Source organism: Siphateles boraxobius, unplaced genomic scaffold, assembly GCF_051911475.1.
Source record: "Siphateles boraxobius isolate OS27281-9 unplaced genomic scaffold, OSU_SipBor_1 86, whole genome shotgun sequence".
NCBI classification, from domain to species: Eukaryota; Metazoa; Chordata; class Actinopteri; order Cypriniformes; family Leuciscidae; genus Siphateles; species Siphateles boraxobius.
Genome location: NW_027509215.1, coordinates 1,443,937 through 1,464,857, shown reverse-complemented (window position 1 = coordinate 1,464,857; position 20,921 = coordinate 1,443,937). Strand labels below are relative to the sequence as shown.

At 36.9% G+C, this 20,921-nt stretch overlaps 3 protein-coding genes across 8 annotated transcripts in view; 2 read left to right on the top strand and 1 right to left on the bottom strand.

Moving 5' to 3' along the window:
• The window catches only part of cspp1b (centrosome and spindle pole associated protein 1b), a 16,834-nt gene extending 8,185 nt beyond the window's left edge, over positions 1-8,649 (top strand). For all 5 annotated transcript variants that reach the window (XM_077221917.1, XM_077221913.1, XM_077221916.1 and 2 more), the window contains 14 exons: positions 457-604; positions 696-755; positions 851-963; positions 1,580-1,729; positions 2,535-2,675; positions 3,173-3,241; positions 3,346-3,406; positions 3,758-3,884; positions 6,209-6,321; positions 6,591-6,625; positions 6,775-6,835; positions 7,131-7,225; positions 7,981-8,095; positions 8,167-8,649. In XM_077221917.1, the coding sequence (XP_077078032.1) occupies positions 457-604; positions 696-755; positions 851-963; positions 1,580-1,729; positions 2,535-2,675; positions 3,173-3,241; positions 3,346-3,406; positions 3,758-3,884; positions 6,209-6,321; positions 6,591-6,625; positions 6,775-6,835; positions 7,131-7,225; positions 7,981-8,095; positions 8,167-8,336 (1,458 nt within the window). In that variant the 3' untranslated portion in view covers positions 8,337-8,649. The remainder of the gene's footprint in view (positions 1-456; positions 605-695; positions 756-850; positions 964-1,579; positions 1,730-2,534; positions 2,676-3,172; positions 3,242-3,345; positions 3,407-3,757; positions 3,885-6,208; positions 6,322-6,590; positions 6,626-6,774; positions 6,836-7,130; positions 7,226-7,980; positions 8,096-8,166) is intronic.
• LOC143731225 (guanylate-binding protein 2-like) lies at positions 6,981-14,771 on the bottom strand. Of its 2 annotated transcripts, none has more exons than XM_077221918.1 (11): positions 14,467-14,771; positions 13,668-13,874; positions 13,065-13,192; positions 12,742-12,851; positions 12,449-12,642; positions 11,810-12,052; positions 11,372-11,649; positions 11,043-11,255; positions 10,068-10,170; positions 9,629-9,822; positions 6,981-9,513 (listed from the first exon to the last, which is right to left on the bottom strand). In XM_077221918.1, exons 1-11 carry the CDS (start codon positions 14,531-14,533, stop codon positions 9,289-9,291), a joined length of 1,962 nt encoding a protein of 653 aa, XP_077078033.1. In that variant the 5' UTR covers positions 14,534-14,771; the 3' UTR covers positions 6,981-9,288. The 2 variants fall into 2 exon arrangements, with proteins under 2 accessions (XP_077078033.1, XP_077078034.1); XM_077221919.1 differs by having other exon boundaries at positions 14,462-14,686.
• Positions 14,626-20,921, top strand: gbp1 (guanylate binding protein 1). The gene is made up of 11 exons (XM_077221922.1): positions 14,626-14,931; positions 16,982-17,199; positions 17,292-17,419; positions 17,500-17,609; positions 17,701-17,897; positions 18,029-18,271; positions 18,387-18,535; positions 18,844-18,975; positions 19,258-19,470; positions 19,572-19,674; positions 20,196-20,921. The coding sequence occupies exons 2-11, from the start codon at positions 17,010-17,012 to the stop codon at positions 20,594-20,596; spliced, it is 1,866 nt and encodes a 621-aa protein (XP_077078037.1). The 5' UTR covers positions 14,626-14,931; positions 16,982-17,009; the 3' UTR covers positions 20,597-20,921.

Below are 20,921 nucleotides of genomic sequence, written 5' to 3'. Positions count from 1 at the left end.
CCTCAAGGTGTTCCAAACCTGTATTAATTTCTTTCTTCTGCTGAACACAAAAGAAGATATTTTGAAGAATGTCAGTAACCAAACAGTCGATGGGCCCCATTGATTTCCATAGTATTTTTTTTCCCATACTATGGGTTCCATCAACTGTTTGGTTACCCGTATTCTTCAAAATATCTTCTTTCATGTTCAGCAGAAGAAAGAAATTCAAACAGGTTTGAAACAACTTGAGGATGAGTAAATGATGCCACAATTTTCATTATTGGGTGAACTATCCCTTTAAATATGGTGTGCATTTATCTGTTTAGTCTAACTTTCTACTTGCAATAAAATGCTTCGTGTGTGTGTGTGTGTGTGTGTGTGTGTGTGTGTGTGTGTGTGTGTGTGTGTGTGTGTGTGTGTGTGTGTGTGTGTGTGTGTGTTTGTGTGTGTGTGTGTGCGTGTGTGCCCCCTGGGTAGATAGAGGAGCGGGCCGCACAGAGGAGGGTGGACAGAGAGGAGAAGAGAAGACTGGATGCAGAACTTGATGCTGATATGAGAGCATATGAACCCTGGGGAAGGGGCGGAGCTGGTGCACCGCTCAGAGACAGCACTGGAAATCTAATCAGTATGAATTATTTACTATGACTTAGATCTCCAGCTAATCTGTTAGTAATGGAACTTTTGGCTATAGAAATTCTGTTTTTGTGTGTGTGTAGCTGATCTGAAGCAGATGCACCTTTTGAATACAGCAGCAACACAAATACCAGAGAGGCCAGGTAACATGCTAACACATATGTTTTAGTACAAATAGAAACATGTATGATGTGTTTTTAGCACATTCTCAACTAAGTTGTACATGTTTTATCTGTAGGTTTTGTTGAGACACACACTCCACAGTTTGCGAGAGGAAATGTGTTCAATCAAATGCTCTCACCCCAGCAACTACAGGAGCAAGACCAGTACAAAGCATACCTGAAACACCAGGTACACACATGCACTGCTGTTCAAAAGTTTGGGCTCGCTAGGATTTTTTAAAGAAGAAATTAATACTTTCATCCAGCCAGGAGACATGAAATTGATTTGACATTTTACCAAAAATTCTTTTTCACATAAATGCCTTTCTTTTGAAGTTTCTATTCATCAAAGAATCTTGAAAAAAAAATTCCACAAAAATATTAAGCAGCACAAATGTTTTCAATATTGATCATATTAAGAATTGAGCACCAAATCAGCATATTAGAATTATTTCTTAAGGACCATGTGACTCTGAGGACTGGAGTAAAAAAGCTGACAATTCAGCTTTGCATCACAGGAATAAATTACATTTTAAAATACATTAAAATAGAAAAGTAATTTTTTAATTGTGATGATATTTCACAATATTACATTTTTTCCCCCAGTTTTTATCAAGTAAATGATATCACACTCATATTCATTCAATTCTAAAGTGTAATATGCAGGATTAAATTGGATGTTGAATCACAGATTTTCAATGTGATTCAATTTTAAAACTTTTGGACCCCACTGTACCTGTAAATAAACACCATAAACATAATGATCTTTGTATGTTTTTTTTTCCTTTGTATGTCTGTGGCATTAGATGGAGGAGAAGCGAAGGAAGCAAGCGGAGGAGAGAGAGCGTATGAGGGCCGAGGAGGAGAGGGAGGACAGACGACTGACAGAACAGAGAGAGAAAATCAGGAGAGAGTATGAAGAGGAGCAGGAGAGCAGGAAACGCAGAGAGAGGGAGGTCAGACAGACGCATGCACTCCTGCCTGTCATATTTTCAGGGATGCATCAGTCCCATATCAGCTAAGAGTCAATTTCAGTATTAGTCAATATTGGATATTAAATAGTGCATGCTCATTAGTTCATGTTTTTTATGTTTAGATTACCTTTTGTAATGCTCACTTAAAATTTATGTTTAAAATAACACTAATAATTTAATAACAAAGTTAAATGTACGATTTAGCAATTCTCAAAATGAATGTTCATCTTCATTCTGTGTATTATAATGTTGTGATTCTGAAATTTGATGTAGATTTAAGATTATTGATTTCAGTTTTTAGTGTTTAATTTGATAAATTTAGATTAAATTATAGAACTGGATTTAATATAGTTTATTATAAAATTTTAATATATATTTCATGACAAAAAATATCAAAAAGTTTTGTGCCAATTTATACTACTTTTCAATGGACCTTGAACACTGAATTGTTTTGGTGTGTGGATTCCTCTGTTGGTTTTTCAATATAGATTTCATAACAAGAAAATGATTATCAACAGAATTTTTCAATATCAGTGGCCTAATGCAATTATTAAAAATCTCCTAATCCTGGTCTAATCTAAACAGTTGATTAAATATTAATGATTTAACAGAGATGTGTTCACTTTAAATCACATTTTGCCATCCAAATGAAGGAAATTTAAGTGCTTAAGAAATTGCATCAAATGTTGTTGTCTCATTTTCCAGTGCATAAGCACTCCTAATGATCTTACACCGTCTCAGTGACTAGCACCGCTGACTTTAAGCAAACTTATGATATTTTTTGTAGCAAAAACTGAAGAATGAAGAACTTGCTCGTCTGGCGGAGGAGAGACGGAGGGATGCAGAGAAAAAGAAAAAAGAAGAAGAAAAAGAGAGAGCAGCTTTCCGAAAACAGGAACAACAAAATAGACAAATACGGCTGCAACAGGTGTGTGGTTCTCTCTGAGTGTGGATGTGAATTTACTGCAATGAGCTATATTTCACATAAACTGTATATGTGTGTTTTAGCAGAGATACAAATTTATGTCATGAAACTCTAGATGGCACAGGCTGATAGGTCCTTGACTCAATTTGCTGCAATCACATCATTCTCTATAGCGCACAGCCAATTGGTTCCTGCTGTATCAACCTTCAAATACTTCAAATAGCAGTTACAGCACACTTTCAGAAACCCTCCTCCTTCCCCATCTCCACCTGTATAGATCTGCTACGGGTAATTTAGGTATGCTATATTGTACAACAGCAACTTGTCTTACTTGCTCACAGCAGCGTATTGTGTGTGTATTGGCAGTACCAAGTCCCTTACTTGCTCTGCAGCAGCAGCACCAGCAATAACCAACAGCAGTGTAGCAGAACATTTGCTGTCAATAGAGGTAGTGATTGTGTGCGACTGTTTTGTCATCACTAACTCTGATGTTTTTATAGGTTCAACGTGCGCCATCCCCTCCTATCCCTACCTTACAGAATAAACACTGCAACCCTTCAAACTCTACAGTAACAAACACTTCATTAAACTCAGACATTTACTTGAAAAAAACAAACATTGCAAAAACTCCTCATGTTTACTTCTCACTCCCTTATTTCTGTGTATTCTTCAGGATTTCTCTCCGTTTCGGGCTCCTCCATCTCCAGAACACAGAAACCATCAGAGAACAGAGAGTAATATCATAATGAGAATGTTCTATTGACTTTTACTGTTTTTATTTTAAGCTAATAATATTTGCTATACCCTAACCCTAAACCTGACCCTTACAGAAATCATATGTAAATTTTAGATTTGAATTAAAAAGTTATTTAATCCATCGTCGAGCTATTATTAATTATGTTAAGTCCCTACAGTGTAGGTGATTTTAGGTATTGAATTTATTTCATAGACTAACTTAAGTACATTTCATTTTTGTTCTGGTTATGAACCTTTTCATTTATTTGTTTGGTCTGCTTATAAATTAGCTAATACAAATCACAAGTCCATTTTTGAGGGTTTACTGTATTTTTTTATCTTCTCTTCAGAAGACAGAAGTGAAGTTGTTAATGAGCTGAGTGTGTTAAGAAGACGTCTCCGCAGTGAACAACGGCGTCTGGAGGAGCAGCTCTTGCATACAGAGTGGGAGCCACTCCCCTCCCCCTTCACTGACAGGTACAGTGTGTTGTTATAAGTGTTTAATATTTAAGTCTGACACTAAAGGAATGTGGGTAACACTTTAGAATACGGTTCCTTCGTTAATGAATAACTACACAAGAACCAATGAGTAACACAATATTAACAATCTAGTAACTATAATTAACTAACAAGAAACTCTGATTAACAAACTAGTAAGTAATAGCGCACAAATGAAAGTGGTAGTTCACTATTAACTAATCAATAACTACTATTTTTTAATGCTTCCCAGAGAACTACTGAAAAAGTTTATTAACAATCTAGTAACTACTTTTAACTAAAAAGAAACTCTGATTAACGAATTAGGAAGTAATAGTGCACATATGAAAGGGGTAATTCAATAACTACTATATTTTTTATGCTTCCCAGAGAACTACTGAAAAATTTCATAATTCATACAAAACTAATCAATAACCAATGCAGGATAAATGACTAGCACTACATTAACATTTGAACTGCTACTGTAAACGAATACACAAGGTTGTTTACATTATCAATATGTAATAGCACAGCAGACTGTTAATAATTGGCCTATGCTGTCTATTAATGGACTGAATAATTTTAAAGAAATGGATTTTTAAATACAGTAGTCTGGACCTTACTTGTCCTGTGGCCAATTTTCCGGCATTCCTCTGGACTGGCATTGAATCACTAGAGTCACAGTGACGACTGGAACATATTGAGTCATCAGCCATCCAAATACCATATAGAGTGAATTTATTATTTAACTTACCTCACAAAAAAATATGTTTTTATGTATGTCTCCTAGCTCATATATATACAGTCTATATATATACATATATATGTGCGTGTGCGTGTGCGTGTGCGTGTGTGTGTGTTTGTGTGTGTGTGTGTATATCTTGTGAGAGAAGATTCTACACTTTATTGGCTTTTCATTAGTAACTACTGTAGGAATCAAGGGAACAAACTAGTAATGACTCAAGTGTTACTACATACTTATATGGGAATTACTAATTATTTGGATCCGTATTCTAAAGTGAAGATCATGGGAACTTACTAGTAATGACTCAAGTGTTACTATACTTCTAAAGAAATTCTCTAAAAGTATACTAAAGTTCACCAAAAATCTCAAACGCTTGAAATGACTTTTGTGTTTGGTTGCACAAATCATGACTAGATCATGTAGTAACACTTGAGTCATTACTAGTTAGTTCCCATGATCTTCACTTTAGAATACAGATCCAAATAATTAGTAATTCCCATAGAAGTATGAAGTACCACTTTCATCTGTGTACTATTACTTCCTAATTCGTTAATCAGAGTTTCTTTTTAGTTAATAGTAGTTACTAGATTGTTAATAAACTTTTTCAGTAGTTCTCTGGGAAGCATTAAAAATAGTAGTTATTGATTAGTTAATAGTGAACTACCACTTTCATCTGTGCGCTATTACTTACTAGTTTGTTAATCAGAGTTTCTTGTTAGTTAATAATAGTTACTAGATTGTTAATATTGTGTTACTCATTGGTTCTTGTGTAGTTATTCATTAAAGAAGGAACCGTATTCTAAAGTGATACCGGAATGGGTTAATCATTTTCCACACTTGACCTGTTGGTCAACGTACTGTGATTGAATACAGCAGCAGGTCACTACAGTTGTACTGTGTCAGAGGCTTAAGCATCAGCCTTTCCCAGTCTTGGCTGGTTTGTGCTGGTTTTGACTGGTTCTACTAACTGTTTTTTTTTCTTTTTTTCTTTTTGAGCATCAGTAATCGTCTGTGATCTTTAAACTAATGGTTTATAGTTTTGCTGTCTGTAAGGAAAGATACTTAGGAAGTATGATGCATAAAATACGCCTAATGAATTCTAGGTTCGCATTAGTACAGAACTGATCTAAAAGAGATACACAAATAAAATATAACTCAAATGGCAGCTTAGCTGACAGAAGTAGACTACATGTTTTCCAGACTTGTAGTTCATGTATTCTGGTCTTAGCCAAGGTAAGGTTTAAAATCAGAATTGCTTTAAGTATCCAAAAGTATAATATTATTCACAAAAATGTATATGACTTTAAACATAAATAAAATTAAGTAGTTCTGGTCCTGGATGCTGATTGGTTGGTATGGCTACATTAATACAATACGACGTTCCAGCTTAGTAAAACTGTTCAATACATTGTCACTGTGCAACACTTATAAATAACACATTTTGTTATGTCCTCTAGAATAGTTTACTTTTAATTAATTTCCTTAAAACACTTTCATAAATGATTTCTATAATATTTTTATTATGGACTTTCTGTATATAAGCAACATTCATTCATTATATAGCATTGTGTGTTTGTAGGCCCAGGGTGGATGTGTTTGACATGGCACGCATGCGTATGCCTGTTCGAGGCCCCTCCTCCCGTGGCACTGAGCCAATCAGCTCAAAGAAATCCTATGACATCATGTACAGGGGTAAGAATTAGGTGTTATACTAATTTAAATCTGAGCTATGAGGATTAAAATTACTAAAATAAATTTAAATTTGAGTGTTTGTTTGTGTATTGGTATTTCTTTCACTATAAAGGAGGTCAAATCATACTAAGTAATTTGTAGTTGGCTACAATTAAATATTGTGACTGAAATGAGAGCTCACTTTAATGTTTGGTTTTATGAAAATTCATCTTTAATGCTGAAACTGATTTTATTTTCTTTCTTTTTTTTTTTTTTTACATATTTCTCAGATGCCTTTATTCCGCTTCCTGGAACACGGCAGTCTGTAAGTCTTCCTCTCTTATGAATGCAAGGCGTGCTTGTTATTTCCTGTGCTTGTTATTTCCGTGGTATTCTGCAGTACCAGAAGCAACTCCAGCAGAGTTAAGACTGAATGATGTTTAACATGGCAGTTATGTTTTTCCTGTCACACAGAGGAACAGAGAAGTTGAGGGGGGACGAGGATCTGTGCTTCTGTCAGAGAGTGAATTTATCGGTGGGATCACACACTTTACTTTAATTATATGTTGAGTATAAAAAAAAAACGGTTATTTTATTATATACAGTGGCCCCAAAATGTATTTAGATACTTAAGGCACACTTAAAAATGTATACATGTTTTTGCATTATATAATAAAATATCAAACCAAATGTCATTTATTTTAAAGAAAAATATGAACACACTTTTCAAACATTTCACACAATGTTTTTGATAGTGTTACATATCACTTTCTCATGCATATTCTGTTTTTTGTTTGAATACATACTGTTGATTTATTATATAACATTAGATCAGAATGGAGTTGCTTTCCCGCTTCCTCCAGATGTTGAGAGGAAATCTCCTAAGCCATCTGCTAGAGAACGACGCAGACTAGCAAACCTTCAGGTAATTCACATCTAAACATATTTATGTATAGTTACTTCAAATTCGTATATACTAAAGTACAATTTATACTGACAAAATTGCATGTATTTTATTGTCAGTTGTTTTTTCTTCATGTGTCAGTTGATTCATTATTACAGATATTATGGAAAATTGTCTGAAACCTAAAAATAAGTCAACTACATTTTACACAATCCATGATATGCAAATGTTAAAGTCCCCCTGAAGTCAATAATTTTATCTCATCTTTTATCACCAAAATGATGTATTTAAACAACGAAATTCTTCAGGCCTTAAAATAACCACACCCTTGCCTCATTTAGTACATGTGAATCTGTGAATATGCAAATTAGCCCCACGTCCAATCACTCACACCAGCTAAGAGATCCACTCATTGACGATCACAGAGGTAGTTTGTGACGTCAGAAACACCAGCGATTTTAAACCGCGTTTTTGAGACTGTCTTTGGTTCAGTGCAGTTTTAAACAGAAAATGGTACAATGGTACTGTAGGGCACAGGATAATGACAACATGGCGAATGTAGTATGTCCAGAATACATTCATACTACAGTAGTAAACATTTGAAGTGGATCAAAACCACTTTCAAGTTATAGATGAATTTTAAACAATACCCGTTCTTGTCTCAGGACAACTTTGATGAACTTTTTTGATCCACTTCAAATGTTGACTACTGTATATAGTACGTACATTTTTAGTGGTCGCAAAGTAATTAATTATTCAAAATAAATTGTGTTTAGGCTGCAGGAAAGCAGCTGGTGCAGCAGCAGTCCCTCAGTATGAGGAAACTCAGAGACACAAACACTCTCAGGAAGAAGAGACTACAAGCCTTCGGTCATCACAACACCACAGCAGGTGTGTGTTTGTCTCAGTGAATGTTCTGAGATTCATTTACGATCCAGAACTTATTTCAATGATGTGTTTAGGAGGCTGCTCTGATGATGATGATGAAGATGAAGCTGGCCGTCGTGATGAACGTTTTACCCTGACGTCTCCTGGCTGGCGCAGTTCCATTGATACAGCTACTGCAGAGCCCTGGATTCGAGGGGAGTCCTCAGACACGCTTAGGAGGCTGATGTCTGGCTCTGAACTCTAAGACGGATGTAGGACAGACTATAACATACACGACTGCATATATAGGACATTTTATGGAATTAGATCTCTTGAGCAAATAAAAGACTGACAACAGAATCTCTGAGATCAACTGTGTGACTGCGTAACAAAATCCCTTCTGTAAGCTGATTGGTGGATTCGTATCAAGTGAGTTTTTTTTTTCAAAACTGAAGGAATGTAAATTCCTTTTACAAGTAGTTTATAAATGGCAGATTTTAAAAGTATATTTGTAATGAACCAAATTCTAAGTTTTTTTTTACATCAGGATTCACCAGAATAAATAGCACTTATTGAAAGCACTGTATTCCTGATTGTTTGGAGGCTTAAGGCCCGTTCATACCAAGAACGATAACTATAATAACAATTTTAAAAAGAGTTTTGAAAATCATTGTAAATTTAAAAGGAATAGCGGGGTTCACACCACAACTATAATGTTAATGGCTCATGAGAAAAAATATTGTTGGAATAACTTTCAGAACATTTTTTTCAGCTTCTAAAATCATGGACAGCCAATCAGAATCCTTTTAAAAAGCTTGAGAATTTAAAGCCGCAATGTGTGCTTACAATAAAAAGAATGTTATCTACCGATGATTTGGATGCTAATATACAACCCCATTTCCAGGAACTTGGGATATTTTGTAAAATGCAATTAAATCAATAATCTGTGATTTGTTAATTATCTTTAACATTTATTTAACTGAAATATTTCCAATGTTCTCACTGACCAACATAATTGTATTTTGTAAATATAATTTTTTCTTTTGTAATTGTTTGGGAATTGAGGATAAATTTCATCAGCAAATCACAGATTCTTGATTTTATTGTATTTTACAAAATGTTCAAACTTTTCTGGAAATGGGGTTGTAATTATCATTGTGGTCACTGGTGTGAATGGCAGGTGTGAGAAGCAAAATTGCTTGGTACAAAAACTGCTTTTAATTGAACCATTTCGAGATTGCAGAAAAACCACGGCCAAGTAATTTAGGGACAAAGCTTGGCACGATCAATTCTGCTGCGGCACTGACACCATCCACAATCCGGCTGATTTTGGATGGCTTTGACTTCTGTTCTTCATGCATTTCTAATTGTAGGCGGTCAATCTGCCTCTGCATGCGGGAGGCTTGCTGCTCGAAGCCCTTCTGTAGAAGAGCATCCTTCTCCTGCATGCAATACAACACAAACAGCCACAAATTCAAGAAATTGCTAACCTGGACCTTTAAATTCTCTGTAGCACAACAAAGAACATGTTTTAAAAAGAACGTGTACTGTATTTACCCTCAATTTGGCTTCCAGGACTCGTTCATTGTCTCTCCTCATTCTCTCCTGCTCTCTCTCCATCTGATGAATGATCTGATTCAAATGCTCATCATGGGTTCTCTGCATGTCTTTAAACGCCTGCTCTTGTAACTTGTTCTGTTCCTCTAGGCCTCTTTGCCGCTGCTCTAAGATCTCATTCTTTAATCTCTGCACTGTATAGAGAAAGAGAGAGTTTAATAAACTCATTCTGGTCTAACAGCTGCACTAACTATCCCCACATACACCGCCAGCCTGATGTATGCACGTGTGCATGTATGCAGTTTAGGTGGACTCAAAACAGGTGGATAATTAATTGCCATAATTATTTATTAATTATTTGGGGTCATTATACTATCTCATGTATCATTGAGAGTGTTATGGTTGATTGACAAAAGAATGCAGATGATTTGAGTTTTACCCTCTTTTTCTTGTTCCGCTGCAGTGAGAGATTCGTCGGCTCGTAGAATCATATTTCCAACCTCTTCCTTTGCTTTCAAAAACTTACTCAACACTTCTTCACTCTGTTGAAAAAGACAATGTCAGGTATCATTTAAAATGTGTTATTTACACACACACATTTATATGTTTAAAATAGATAAAAAATGCCAAGTAATCCATACAAGTGGTGTTTTTGTTAATTAAAACTATTAAAATGTATTGTTGTTAATTGAAAAAAGCTAAAACAAAACAATTAAAGTTATATTAAATATAAGCGAAAGTAAGTTATTTAATCCAAAAAATAAATCTAATTAATATAATATATAAGAAACTAATAAAAAGACAGAAGCACATACAATTGCTAAAACAAACTAAAATATAACAGAAAATATTAAAATAAAAGTATTAATAAATGTTAATAAAAATATTAATAAATACTATATTAGTACATAAAACAATACTGACCCATACGACTTGAGTGCAATATTCCAAAACTTCTATGACATCTGTCAAAATTGGTCTGTTCCTCATGGAATGTTATACAGTACGTCTTCGTGTTATATAGCACTTTAGGTGTATGGGCCACTTTTATGGAGGGATTTATTTATTTTTTGGGACATGTTTAAACTTGAAAAATGCAGTCAGAATTATCAAATTTGAAAGGGAAAGTGACATGAAGGCCAAGTATGGTAACCTATACTTGGAATTTGTCCTCACCATTTAACCCATCCAAGTTAGTGCACACACATTAGGAGCAGAGTTGTGAGTAGTGAACACACACACACACACACACACACACACACACACACACACACACACACACACACACACACACACACACACGGAGCATTGTGCAGCCATTAATTATGCTGTGGTGCCAGGGGGATGATTAGGGGTTAGGTGCTCAAGGCATCTCCTGTCGGTGCTACACAAGCAGAGCATGTGTGTTCTGTACCATCATTTGTGACTGTGTTCTTGTTCTGTATTCATTGGCCAGCTGTGCAAGGATGACTCTGAACTGTCTGTATCCTCCAGGTTTCAGGTATGATCCATCAAAAATGCCTTTCTCCAGTTTATCAAATACATTATGCAGAACAGCCTCACATTGTTTGACAGATTCTTCCCCATTTTGCTGGCAAATCTGTTGATATTCATCATACATTTTCCCCTAAAACAAAAGAAAGAAGCATAGAAAAGGTAAGAAACTGTTAGCATTTAAATCGTGTTCTGCCTTTCCATAGATGTGCTGTTTAATTTGAATTTGTGTGTCAGCGTGTACTTTACCATGAGCTCTTGTTGGTAGATCTGGTCATTGTCATTGAAGGACATGTTGATGAAACCTTCAATGGCTTTCTTCTCTGCGACTGTGTGTATGTTGGACAGATCTGTAGGGTCCATAGGAAGCTGAGCCATGCTGAGCATCTCGGTCATGTAGGACTCCAGGGCCTGTTCCACTGCACGGACGTTCTGGATCTTAGCCAGAGACACGACCGCGTTCTCCAGACATGGAACCTTCCCGCTGCGGATCGCATCTACGTAAACCTCAGCAAGATTCCCCAGAGCTGTCAGGAAACACGACTCGATAGTTCAGTCAGTCATTTGTTCTTTCTTTTACTTTTCATTAGTCTCTTCAAACTTTATTTATCTGCATTAAACTGCTTTAAGTGCTGCTTAAATCTGCTGCAACAATTTTTCTACAAGGGTCTCTGTGAAAGTACACACCAGATCCAGTAATTGTACGGCCTCCGCTGACAGTTTTTGGATCTGCGTTGAAATAAATGTAATGGCAGAAGGTGTTTGCCTGCTCAAGGAACTCTGAATCCAGATCTTTCTCGGTCAGTTCCTCCATTCTCCACATGTTTTGCGTACTAGCCGGCCGAGGGAACACAAAGCACTTTCTTACCGCAAAGAAATGACGCAGACAGCGGCGGGGCAGGTTAAACTGCTCAGCCTGAGGTGAGCTCCCTATAATAAGAAATAACATTAAAAAAAGCAGTAATAATTGAACTGCTACAGCATATCATACACAGCCTGGCCCAAATACAAAAGTCGCTGTTTGGATTTATATGATGTTTTATTAACAGGTTCGATAATAATCACTGCAGTATTGATCTAGTCATAGACTCTTAAGCATTTGCCCATTTAAATCCAAACAGTGACTTTTTATTTTTTGGCCGGGCAGTGTATGGACAAAATGATTACGAATCCTTGCTAAATAGAATAGCATAGACCAGCTAATTCTGTAGTATTCTTCAGAATTTGCTGAAGCTCTCAGAAAAGAGGGCAGGAAACACTAGAAATGAACATTTAACTGTTTTTTATTATTATTATTGCTTAAGTATGAGAGGTACATAATCTCACCTGGTTTGAGTGTCAATGCGCTCTCCAGATACTCGTCTGAGGTTATTGGTTTATTCCCCATTTTCAGCTCCAGAGTGAAGTCACGAACAGCCCAGACAAACGATGGGAAAGCGCGCATGAAATCTGCTGACTCGTCCTCGTCTCCACTAACTTCTGCCTTCACACGAATGTTCTCCGTCAGCTCTGTAACGTAGCTATATTCAGCGCTGTTCAGGAAAAATTACACTAATGTTATGAGAAAGTGTTTTCAATTATTTTATTAAAGTGAATGTGCATGGAGGATGGAAGGATACTGCAGCTTTTCCAGTGCCGTGTTGTCAATGACCCCTAAGCTGTTGTACACTAGAGTGCTGCTGAGAAGAACAGCCAGACAGAAGATCCACGTGTCATGTTTCTCATCCCCCTGAAACATAAACAGTCCGTCAGCTACAGAATAAGTGGCCAATGCCACACATTTGCCTTTACTACAACATCATACAATGTGGGGAACAGAGTTTTAATGCAATATGGCTGGCTTACAAGCACTGTAAAAGATAAAATTACTCATGCTGAAATTATGGTTTATTTTTTAGCTACAGAAACATCAGTGTGGATGCTGTATGGTCTTCCTCCTCACCTTCTTTACATCGCCCAGTCCCTCTGTGTCCAGCAGCACCAGAGTGTGTCCTTCTTTATAGGGGTGAGGGACACACCACATCCAGATGCCTTTGGTCTTTGATTCAATAGTGCTGCCAAGAGCAAAGCCTGTGACAAATGCACACATCATAAACATACATATAAGTATACGAAATTAAAAGTTGCATTTTCAGTTGAATGTGGGAAAACCACTTGAAACATTTGTTTTGTTGAGCTATTTCGCTTGCTTTTGCTTGATATGTTCATTGCAAACAGCTGAAAGTCTATCAATTTTGCCAGTAAACCTGATTTGCAATGGGGGTTGAATAATCTCGATTACAACTGTGTGTGTGTGTGTGTGTGTGTGTATTTGTTTTTTAAAATTATTTATGTATATATATATATGCTATACATGCATACACACATCTAATTAGCCTACATGTTGTTTTGTTATTATATTCTTTTATTGTATTACTTTTCCATAAAAGGTTCTCATTTGAAAGCAGTTCCTGTTTTCAGATATTGAGAGAGACAGATTCTGTGTTAGCATACAGGCGTAGGCCAGGCCTACAGTACTTCAGAGACTTTCAGCAGTTTCTCTCACCGGACTGTTGTCCTGCCAGGCGGTTCATAAGGTAGGACTTCCCCGTACGATAGAGTCCCACCACAGACACCACCACCACCGGCTCCTTGATCCCATCCAGAATGTCTTTGGCCTGTTTCCTAACACACAGCTTCCCATTTTCATCGTTTTCAATGAGACACACCGGAGCAGACATGAGCCCGCCACACGCCATGACTCCTGATGACTCTGAGAAAAAGCAAAAAGGTTTTTAACTTCTTACAGCGTGTAAAAAAACAACAACAATAGCCTAGGCTATTTTTACGTTGCTGAACGGTGTACACATTAGGCTATTAAAGTTTAAAGATTCTAAATATATATACTAAAGAAGCCTTATTAAACCTCAAGTCTAAAGGTCATTCATTAAAGAAATTAATAAACAGATGTGATTAATCGGATTAATTAATTATATGCTCGACACTTCGCTCAAACCAGGTTTAACATGCTCACCAGTGAAAAGTAAGCCATTTCCACTTTTCAGCGTTAATCTGATCATTAGAATCCGTTTTGGCTTTTAAAAACATTGTGAGCTTAAAACGTTCTCATTAGTTCGCCCCACAAAACCAACTTTAAACATTCTGTTTATCAACATAAATGCTAAAAAGAATGATCTTGGAACCTTCGTATTTGGTTGCCGAAAAATAGCCAAATTATAAAAAAGGGCAATGACAATAAAACAATCAAGCAAGCAACCAACAACATACAGCATGTTTGGAGGCGTTCTCGTCCTTGCATGCTACAACATAATTAATAAAGCTAAATCAAACAGTTATTACCTTACCGACAGGCAGATCAAATGTGTGTTTAAAACAATCGTTAGCCTCTGGATTGGCCGCTGTAATGCTCATTAACTCTCAAAGTAACAACAACAACAGGCGTGCAAACTCGCAGGCTCCTCCTATGTGTTCGTTTATCTTTTCCACCATAAATGGTAGGCTACAGACAGAGTCGAGGCGTGTTTGGCATTGGCGAATCAGTGATGCTTACACTAAAGTGAAACTAAATGCGAAGCAACGCTGGTTCGGGTTGGAATTGGTTACTGGACAGGTTTCCCAGAAATCGGCCGCTTAACGTCAACGCCGCTGTAAATCCATATGGGCGGATACTGAAAAACAACCCAGTCGTTGTGTTAAATAAAGCCTGCAATCCCGTTGTGCCCTGTGACTGAGAAGCAAAGAGAGCATCGATCATCAGTATCTATTATCTCATTATACAGAGTCGAGACACGTTACACATTTAGGGTCATGTAAGTGAACTTTCTTTTCTTTCTTTATTTTGCATTTATTCAAAATATATAGGCTAGGCATATATAATTGTAAATCAGTGCAAACATTTTAGGCTACCAATGTAAGCTGATATAATCAGTATGTCCATTCAAGACTTTTAATTGAGCAGTTACACATTTTATTCACAATGTGATTCTTATTGTCATATATATGAATATGGAATATTATTCCTGATTATATTTTAATTTATTTATTATATAAAGTTATTATTTAAATAATTATTGTTTAATGCTATTCATATATATATATATATATATATATATATATATATATATATATATATATATATATTGTGACAAATACATCCCTTTTGGCTTTAAAATATCTGCGGCAGATAAGTAACTGTTCCTATACACGGGTTTCTTGTATACAAACCAGTGCTCGAAGGTAGGCTACTCACCGGTACGCACCTGCTCTTGCACTTCTACATTTTACTCTTAAGCGTACCTGCACTTTTTCTTGCGTACCGCTACTTCTCGCATGTAGCCTGTAGCCTACTCGACCACTGACAGAAAAAGCTCCAGTGTCACGCCCGTTGATATACTACGTTTGCAGTGCGTATGCAGTGCGTATTTTTCCCGCACCCATGTTAACAGGTTCGAGCTTTCACACTGCACGCGCATGCGGTCCGTCAATGCGCTCCTTGGTGCTGTGCGTATACAGCAGCGCAGAGATCGTTACGAGTGTATTTTTGCTGTGCTGCACGCGGTGAATTAAAGCGACAGCTCATGGTTCGTGGTCAAAACACAGATTGACATGAAAATATAATAATCTCACCATAAATGCATTTAATTAAATAAAATGTAATAATCTAAATGTATTTTTGGACTTGCAGACTTAAGTTCCGTTTTCGCACGCACGTGCACACGCACGCCTTGTTTTAATATGCTACATTTATGTTGTTAATAAATAACAACAACTTTTGTTATAAGTTTTGTTTTTCACTGTAGAAATCTCAAATGTCATGATTTGCCAATAGAGACCGGTACCTTTCTTTTCCCACTTCAAGCACTGATACAAACAATACCGGATGCTATCTGTTATGCCGAGTTCTAACGTAGATTTCGCGTTTGTAATTTCTTGTTGACTCAATAATAAACTGCAATTTCAGAGTTGGATCTGTTTGTGTTTCATATTAATATAACATCAGAAACCCTTTACTACGGTACGAAGACCGCGGGTCTTTTGCCCCCTGGCTGCTTGCGCAAGCAGTGACGACGTCGCCGAGAAATCCATGTATGAGACCAAACTTATTTTCCTCTAGGCGGCGCAAGAAGTCTAGGAAAAGATATCACATTCAAATCTCAGGACGTTTGTTGTTTCTTTCCGTTGTGCTCCTGACTCGCAGTCCCAAACTAAAATGTAGACACATTTCTAATATAATGTTTACCTATCTTAATGTATTATTGCTGTTATCTAATCATTTTAATAAATTATTTATAATAATATATAATATTGTCTTTTACTTGTAGCCTAGTAGGCCTTTTGGGGTGTGGCGATGTCAAATGCCTAAATGAAAATGTGCAGCAATTGTTGCCACTAGTCATAAAAGTCTCAAGCTTGATTTCTTGATAAATATATTTTTCTAATATTATTTTATAAATAAAAAATATATAAAATTTTAATAAACCGTATAAATGAGACATATGTTACTGTTATTATCCATTTGTTCTCCACCTTGCAGTGTTGAAAATCAGAAAGACAATACTGAAATCATAATTCTTGTAGCATATTAAATCATGTGAGTTTTAAGAACAGAATTAACTATGTGAATAATAATTAACAAGATGAACAGGTCTCTGGTGTATATGAAGGACCATAATGACAATGGTCACTTCAGGTCATTGTCAATGACAATGACCTGCAGTGACCATTTCACACTGTTTTTATAGAGAATTAAAAAAAAGGTTTTTAATGGCTAACACAGAATGTAAATGGTACACATTTGGTGTATACATTTTGTTTACAGTATTCTGTTTACAGTAACCATATGATTATTTCCTCCTTTAGCAAACAGGACGAGCTAGAGAGAGCCAGCATGTCTAATGCCAGACCAATGTCTTCACCCATTTGTTTGGTGGAGAATGTGAACGGATCTCTCAGCGTCTGTAAGGATGCCATTGACCTCCTGAGTAGAATCAAGGAGCCGGTGGTGGTGGTGTCTGTGGTGGGACTCTACCGTACGGGGAAGTCCTACCTTATGAACCGCCTGGCAGGACAACAGTCAGGTGATAGAACTGTCTAGACACGCTAACTTAACGTGTGAATATTACCTACATCGTGCTAATAAAATTAATATTAAAAACTCTAATTGTCTCAGGCTTTGCTCTTGGCAACACTATTGAGTCGAAAACCAAAGGGATCTGGATGTGGTGTGTCCCTCACCCCTATAAAGAAGGACACACTCTGGTGCTGCTGGACACAGAGGGACTTGGTGATGTGGACAAGGTGAGGACAAGGATTGAGCTGTAGATTTGTTAATATTGTTATATGGTCGATGCTTTGATTTTGAAGACACTGTGTTTCAGGGAGACTCTAAGAATGACGGCTGGATTTTTTCTCTGGCCGTTCTGCTCAGCAGCACTCTGGTTTACAACAGCCGGGGCACCATTGATAACAGTGCAGTGGAAAATCTGCAGTATCCTTTAATCGGACACGTAACCCACATCCTCTTTCAAATATACAAACATACACTTTGCAAGATGCAGTTATTTCTCAATGTCCTGCAGCTATGTTAGTGAGCTCGCTGAGCAGATCAAGATCAGATCGCCAGAAGCTGAAGACGAGGAGGAAGAGGATTCCAAATTTGTGCTCTTTTTCCCATCATTCATCTGGGTGGTTAGAGATTTCACCTTGGAACTGGTAATTGATGGAAAGAAAGTGACTCAGGACGAGTACCTGGAGTTTGCCCTCCAGCTGAAAAAAGGTATTTTAGACAGACATTCTATAAACATCAAGCACCAGTATGTAAATTTAAATAATTAGTCACTAAATATTAACAACAATAAAAAATGTTGACACAATCTTCTTTGGTAAAATGTGTTATTTTTTATTTAGGTGTAAATAAGAAAATCAGCGACTACAACCTGCCCCGTCAATGCATCCGAAACTATTTCCCATCCCGGAACTGTTTCGTGTTCCCATCTCCTGCCTCGCCTGAAAACATGAGACGCTTAGAAAGCTTGCAAGAACGGGACCTTGTAGCAGATTTTCTGGAGGTCACGGGTCGTTTTTGTGACCACATCTTTCACAGGAGTGCTGTGAAAACACTGAAAGGAGGACACAGAGTTACTGGCAAGTGTGAGTGAAATATTCCAATAACTTAAATTGGTAAAACAGTGTTCAGAGTGTGAACTTCAGACCCATAAGCCTTTATATTTTTGAAAAGGTAAAATGTGTGTGTGTGTGTTGTCAGTGCTCGGGCACCTGGTGCAGATTTACGTGGATACAATCAGCAGTGGGAAGGTGCCCTGTCTGGACAATGCAGTGGTTGCTCTCGCAAATCTAGAGAACCAGGCAGCTGTTCAAGAAGCGTTGATAGTGTATCAGAGTGGGATGGAAGAGGTAAGACACACAATTTCATATATTTAGTTAGCACTGTTACTCAGCAAACTGTTCTTGACTTATCTAAAGCTGATGTGATATAATGTTAAATAAAATGATACATAAATATACATATAAAGGTCACTTACAGCAGGCAATAGTTTAAAGCATCATGTTATTAATTTAACATGTTAATATTCAGTAAATAAATAAAGCTCTGCCTTTGTCAAATTCACAGTTATTCTTTTTTTTAACTGAACAGTTTTAATTTAAGTACTTTAATTTAATTGTTACAGCCATTCAGTGACAGAGCATGCTGTTCTTTGCAGGTGAAGAACAAGTTCCCAGTAAATGTGGATGATATTTCCTCGGAGCACCAGAAGTTCAGCAGTCTGGCCACCTCTGAGTTTATGAAACGCTCCTTCAAAGATGAAAAAGGAGAATACCTAATAAAACTAGTGGTGAGTTTTTAAATGCACAGTTATATGCACTCATTATAATGCAGCTATATTCCTAAATTAATATAGCTATAATATAGTTAATTTAATCATTATGCTTTATTTTAAATTATATTTAGCTGAAGTATTTAAATATTGTCCTTGTGAAAACATAAATTATTTTTATTTTAGGGAAATTGGAGGGGGGCTTAGATGGTTATTATTCCTAACCAATAACTCAGCTAGTATGACATACTTTTCCCTGTGTGTATATGTGATATATGCACTGTATGTGTGTATGTTTAGGAAAACATAGATGTACACTATATAGGCCTGCTGAAAGAGAATGAGATGGCGTCAGAAAGAAAGTGTCAAGATCTGCTGAAGAATCTGTTCTCTGACATGAATAAGCGGCTGCAGAATGGAGAGTACAGTCAGTCTGGAGGATATGAACTCTACTGCAGAGACAGAGAAGCCATCGTTGAGAAGTACCGCAGAGAACCCAACAAAGGTGTATCGGTGAGGACACGTTCTGTGTTTTTTACGTAATGGTTTTTTGAGTACACATAGGGTTATGAGTATGTTTATAGATGTGCTCTAATATATATGTTTATGTGCAGGCTGAGGCTGTGCTGAAAGAGTTTCTGAATGAGCGAGGAGCTGAAGCAAACAGCATCCTCTACACGGACACAAAACTCACTGAAAACGACAGAAAGATGCAAGGTAAATCTTTACCAACCTTATGAATATTTGTTATTCATTAACCAGTTTCATCCTGCAGTATTTGTAATTGAATAAATGCATATGAAATGGAAACCAAACCCAAATTCTTCAAGCATCTTGGAGTTCAGATTCGGGAGGTTTAGTATTAGTATCAGGTGCAGTCGTAGCCTAATGGTTAGAGAGTCACACTGGTAACCTGAAGGTTGCGTGTTTGATTCTCGATACCAGCAGGAAATGACTGAGGTTCCCTTGAGCAAGGCATCTGACCCCCAATCGCTCCCTGGGCGCCACAGCAAAAATGTCTGCCCACTGCTCTGGGTGTGTGTGTCCACGGTTTGCCGTGTGTGTATGTGTGTGACACCTAATGTGTCTGCACTAACTTGGATGGATTAAATGCAGTGGACAAATTCCGAGTATGGGTTACCATACTTGGCCGTCACGTCACTTTCACCTTTTCACTCTCCAATTTCACTTAGCATCATGTTTCACATCATTTCTCTCCTTTTTTATCTGACCGACAGAAGAAAAGGAGAAGAATGCTCTGCTGGTACAGAGATGTAAAGAGGAAGAGGTGAAACGCATTGAGAGTGAACGAATGATGCAGGCAGAAAAAGAGCGGCAGGAGGACCGAATGAGGCAGATGGAGGAGAAGTTCAACCAGGAGAGAGATCAGCTGCAGAAGGAGATGGACAGAGCGATTGAGAGCAAACTGAAGGAGCAGGAGGAGATGCTAAACAAAGGCTTTAGGGAGAAAGCTGATTTTCTGGGTGAAGAGATAAAGGATCTTAAAAAAGAAAAGGAAGAAAAAAGTTCTGGTGGTTTTATGAAGGAATATCTGATGCCTATTGTTGGAGCTGTATCAGAAATCCTTCCTTCCATTCTCCAATACAAGGTGCTGATGAAAGGACTCAAAACTAAATAAATACCCCTTCAATGCAAATCACTGTTGAATTACAAATTGATTCATTTATAGTTATAGCTTATAAAACTCAATCATGAGTTGTTTTTGTTTAGTAAGATTATATTTAGTTTGAGTAGAGTGCTAATTCCCATTCTTACAGTGTACTGTGTACAAACATTACTGTGTTGCTGGTTATGGGAAAATCCATAGTTTTAAGCATGTAGTAAGATATAGAAGTTTGCCTGTATTTAGTAGACCGTCATTTCACATACTGTTTGTGTTTGGATGTAACCATTGCATTATTCAAACAATGTTACAATCATTAAATTCATCAGATTAAAATTCA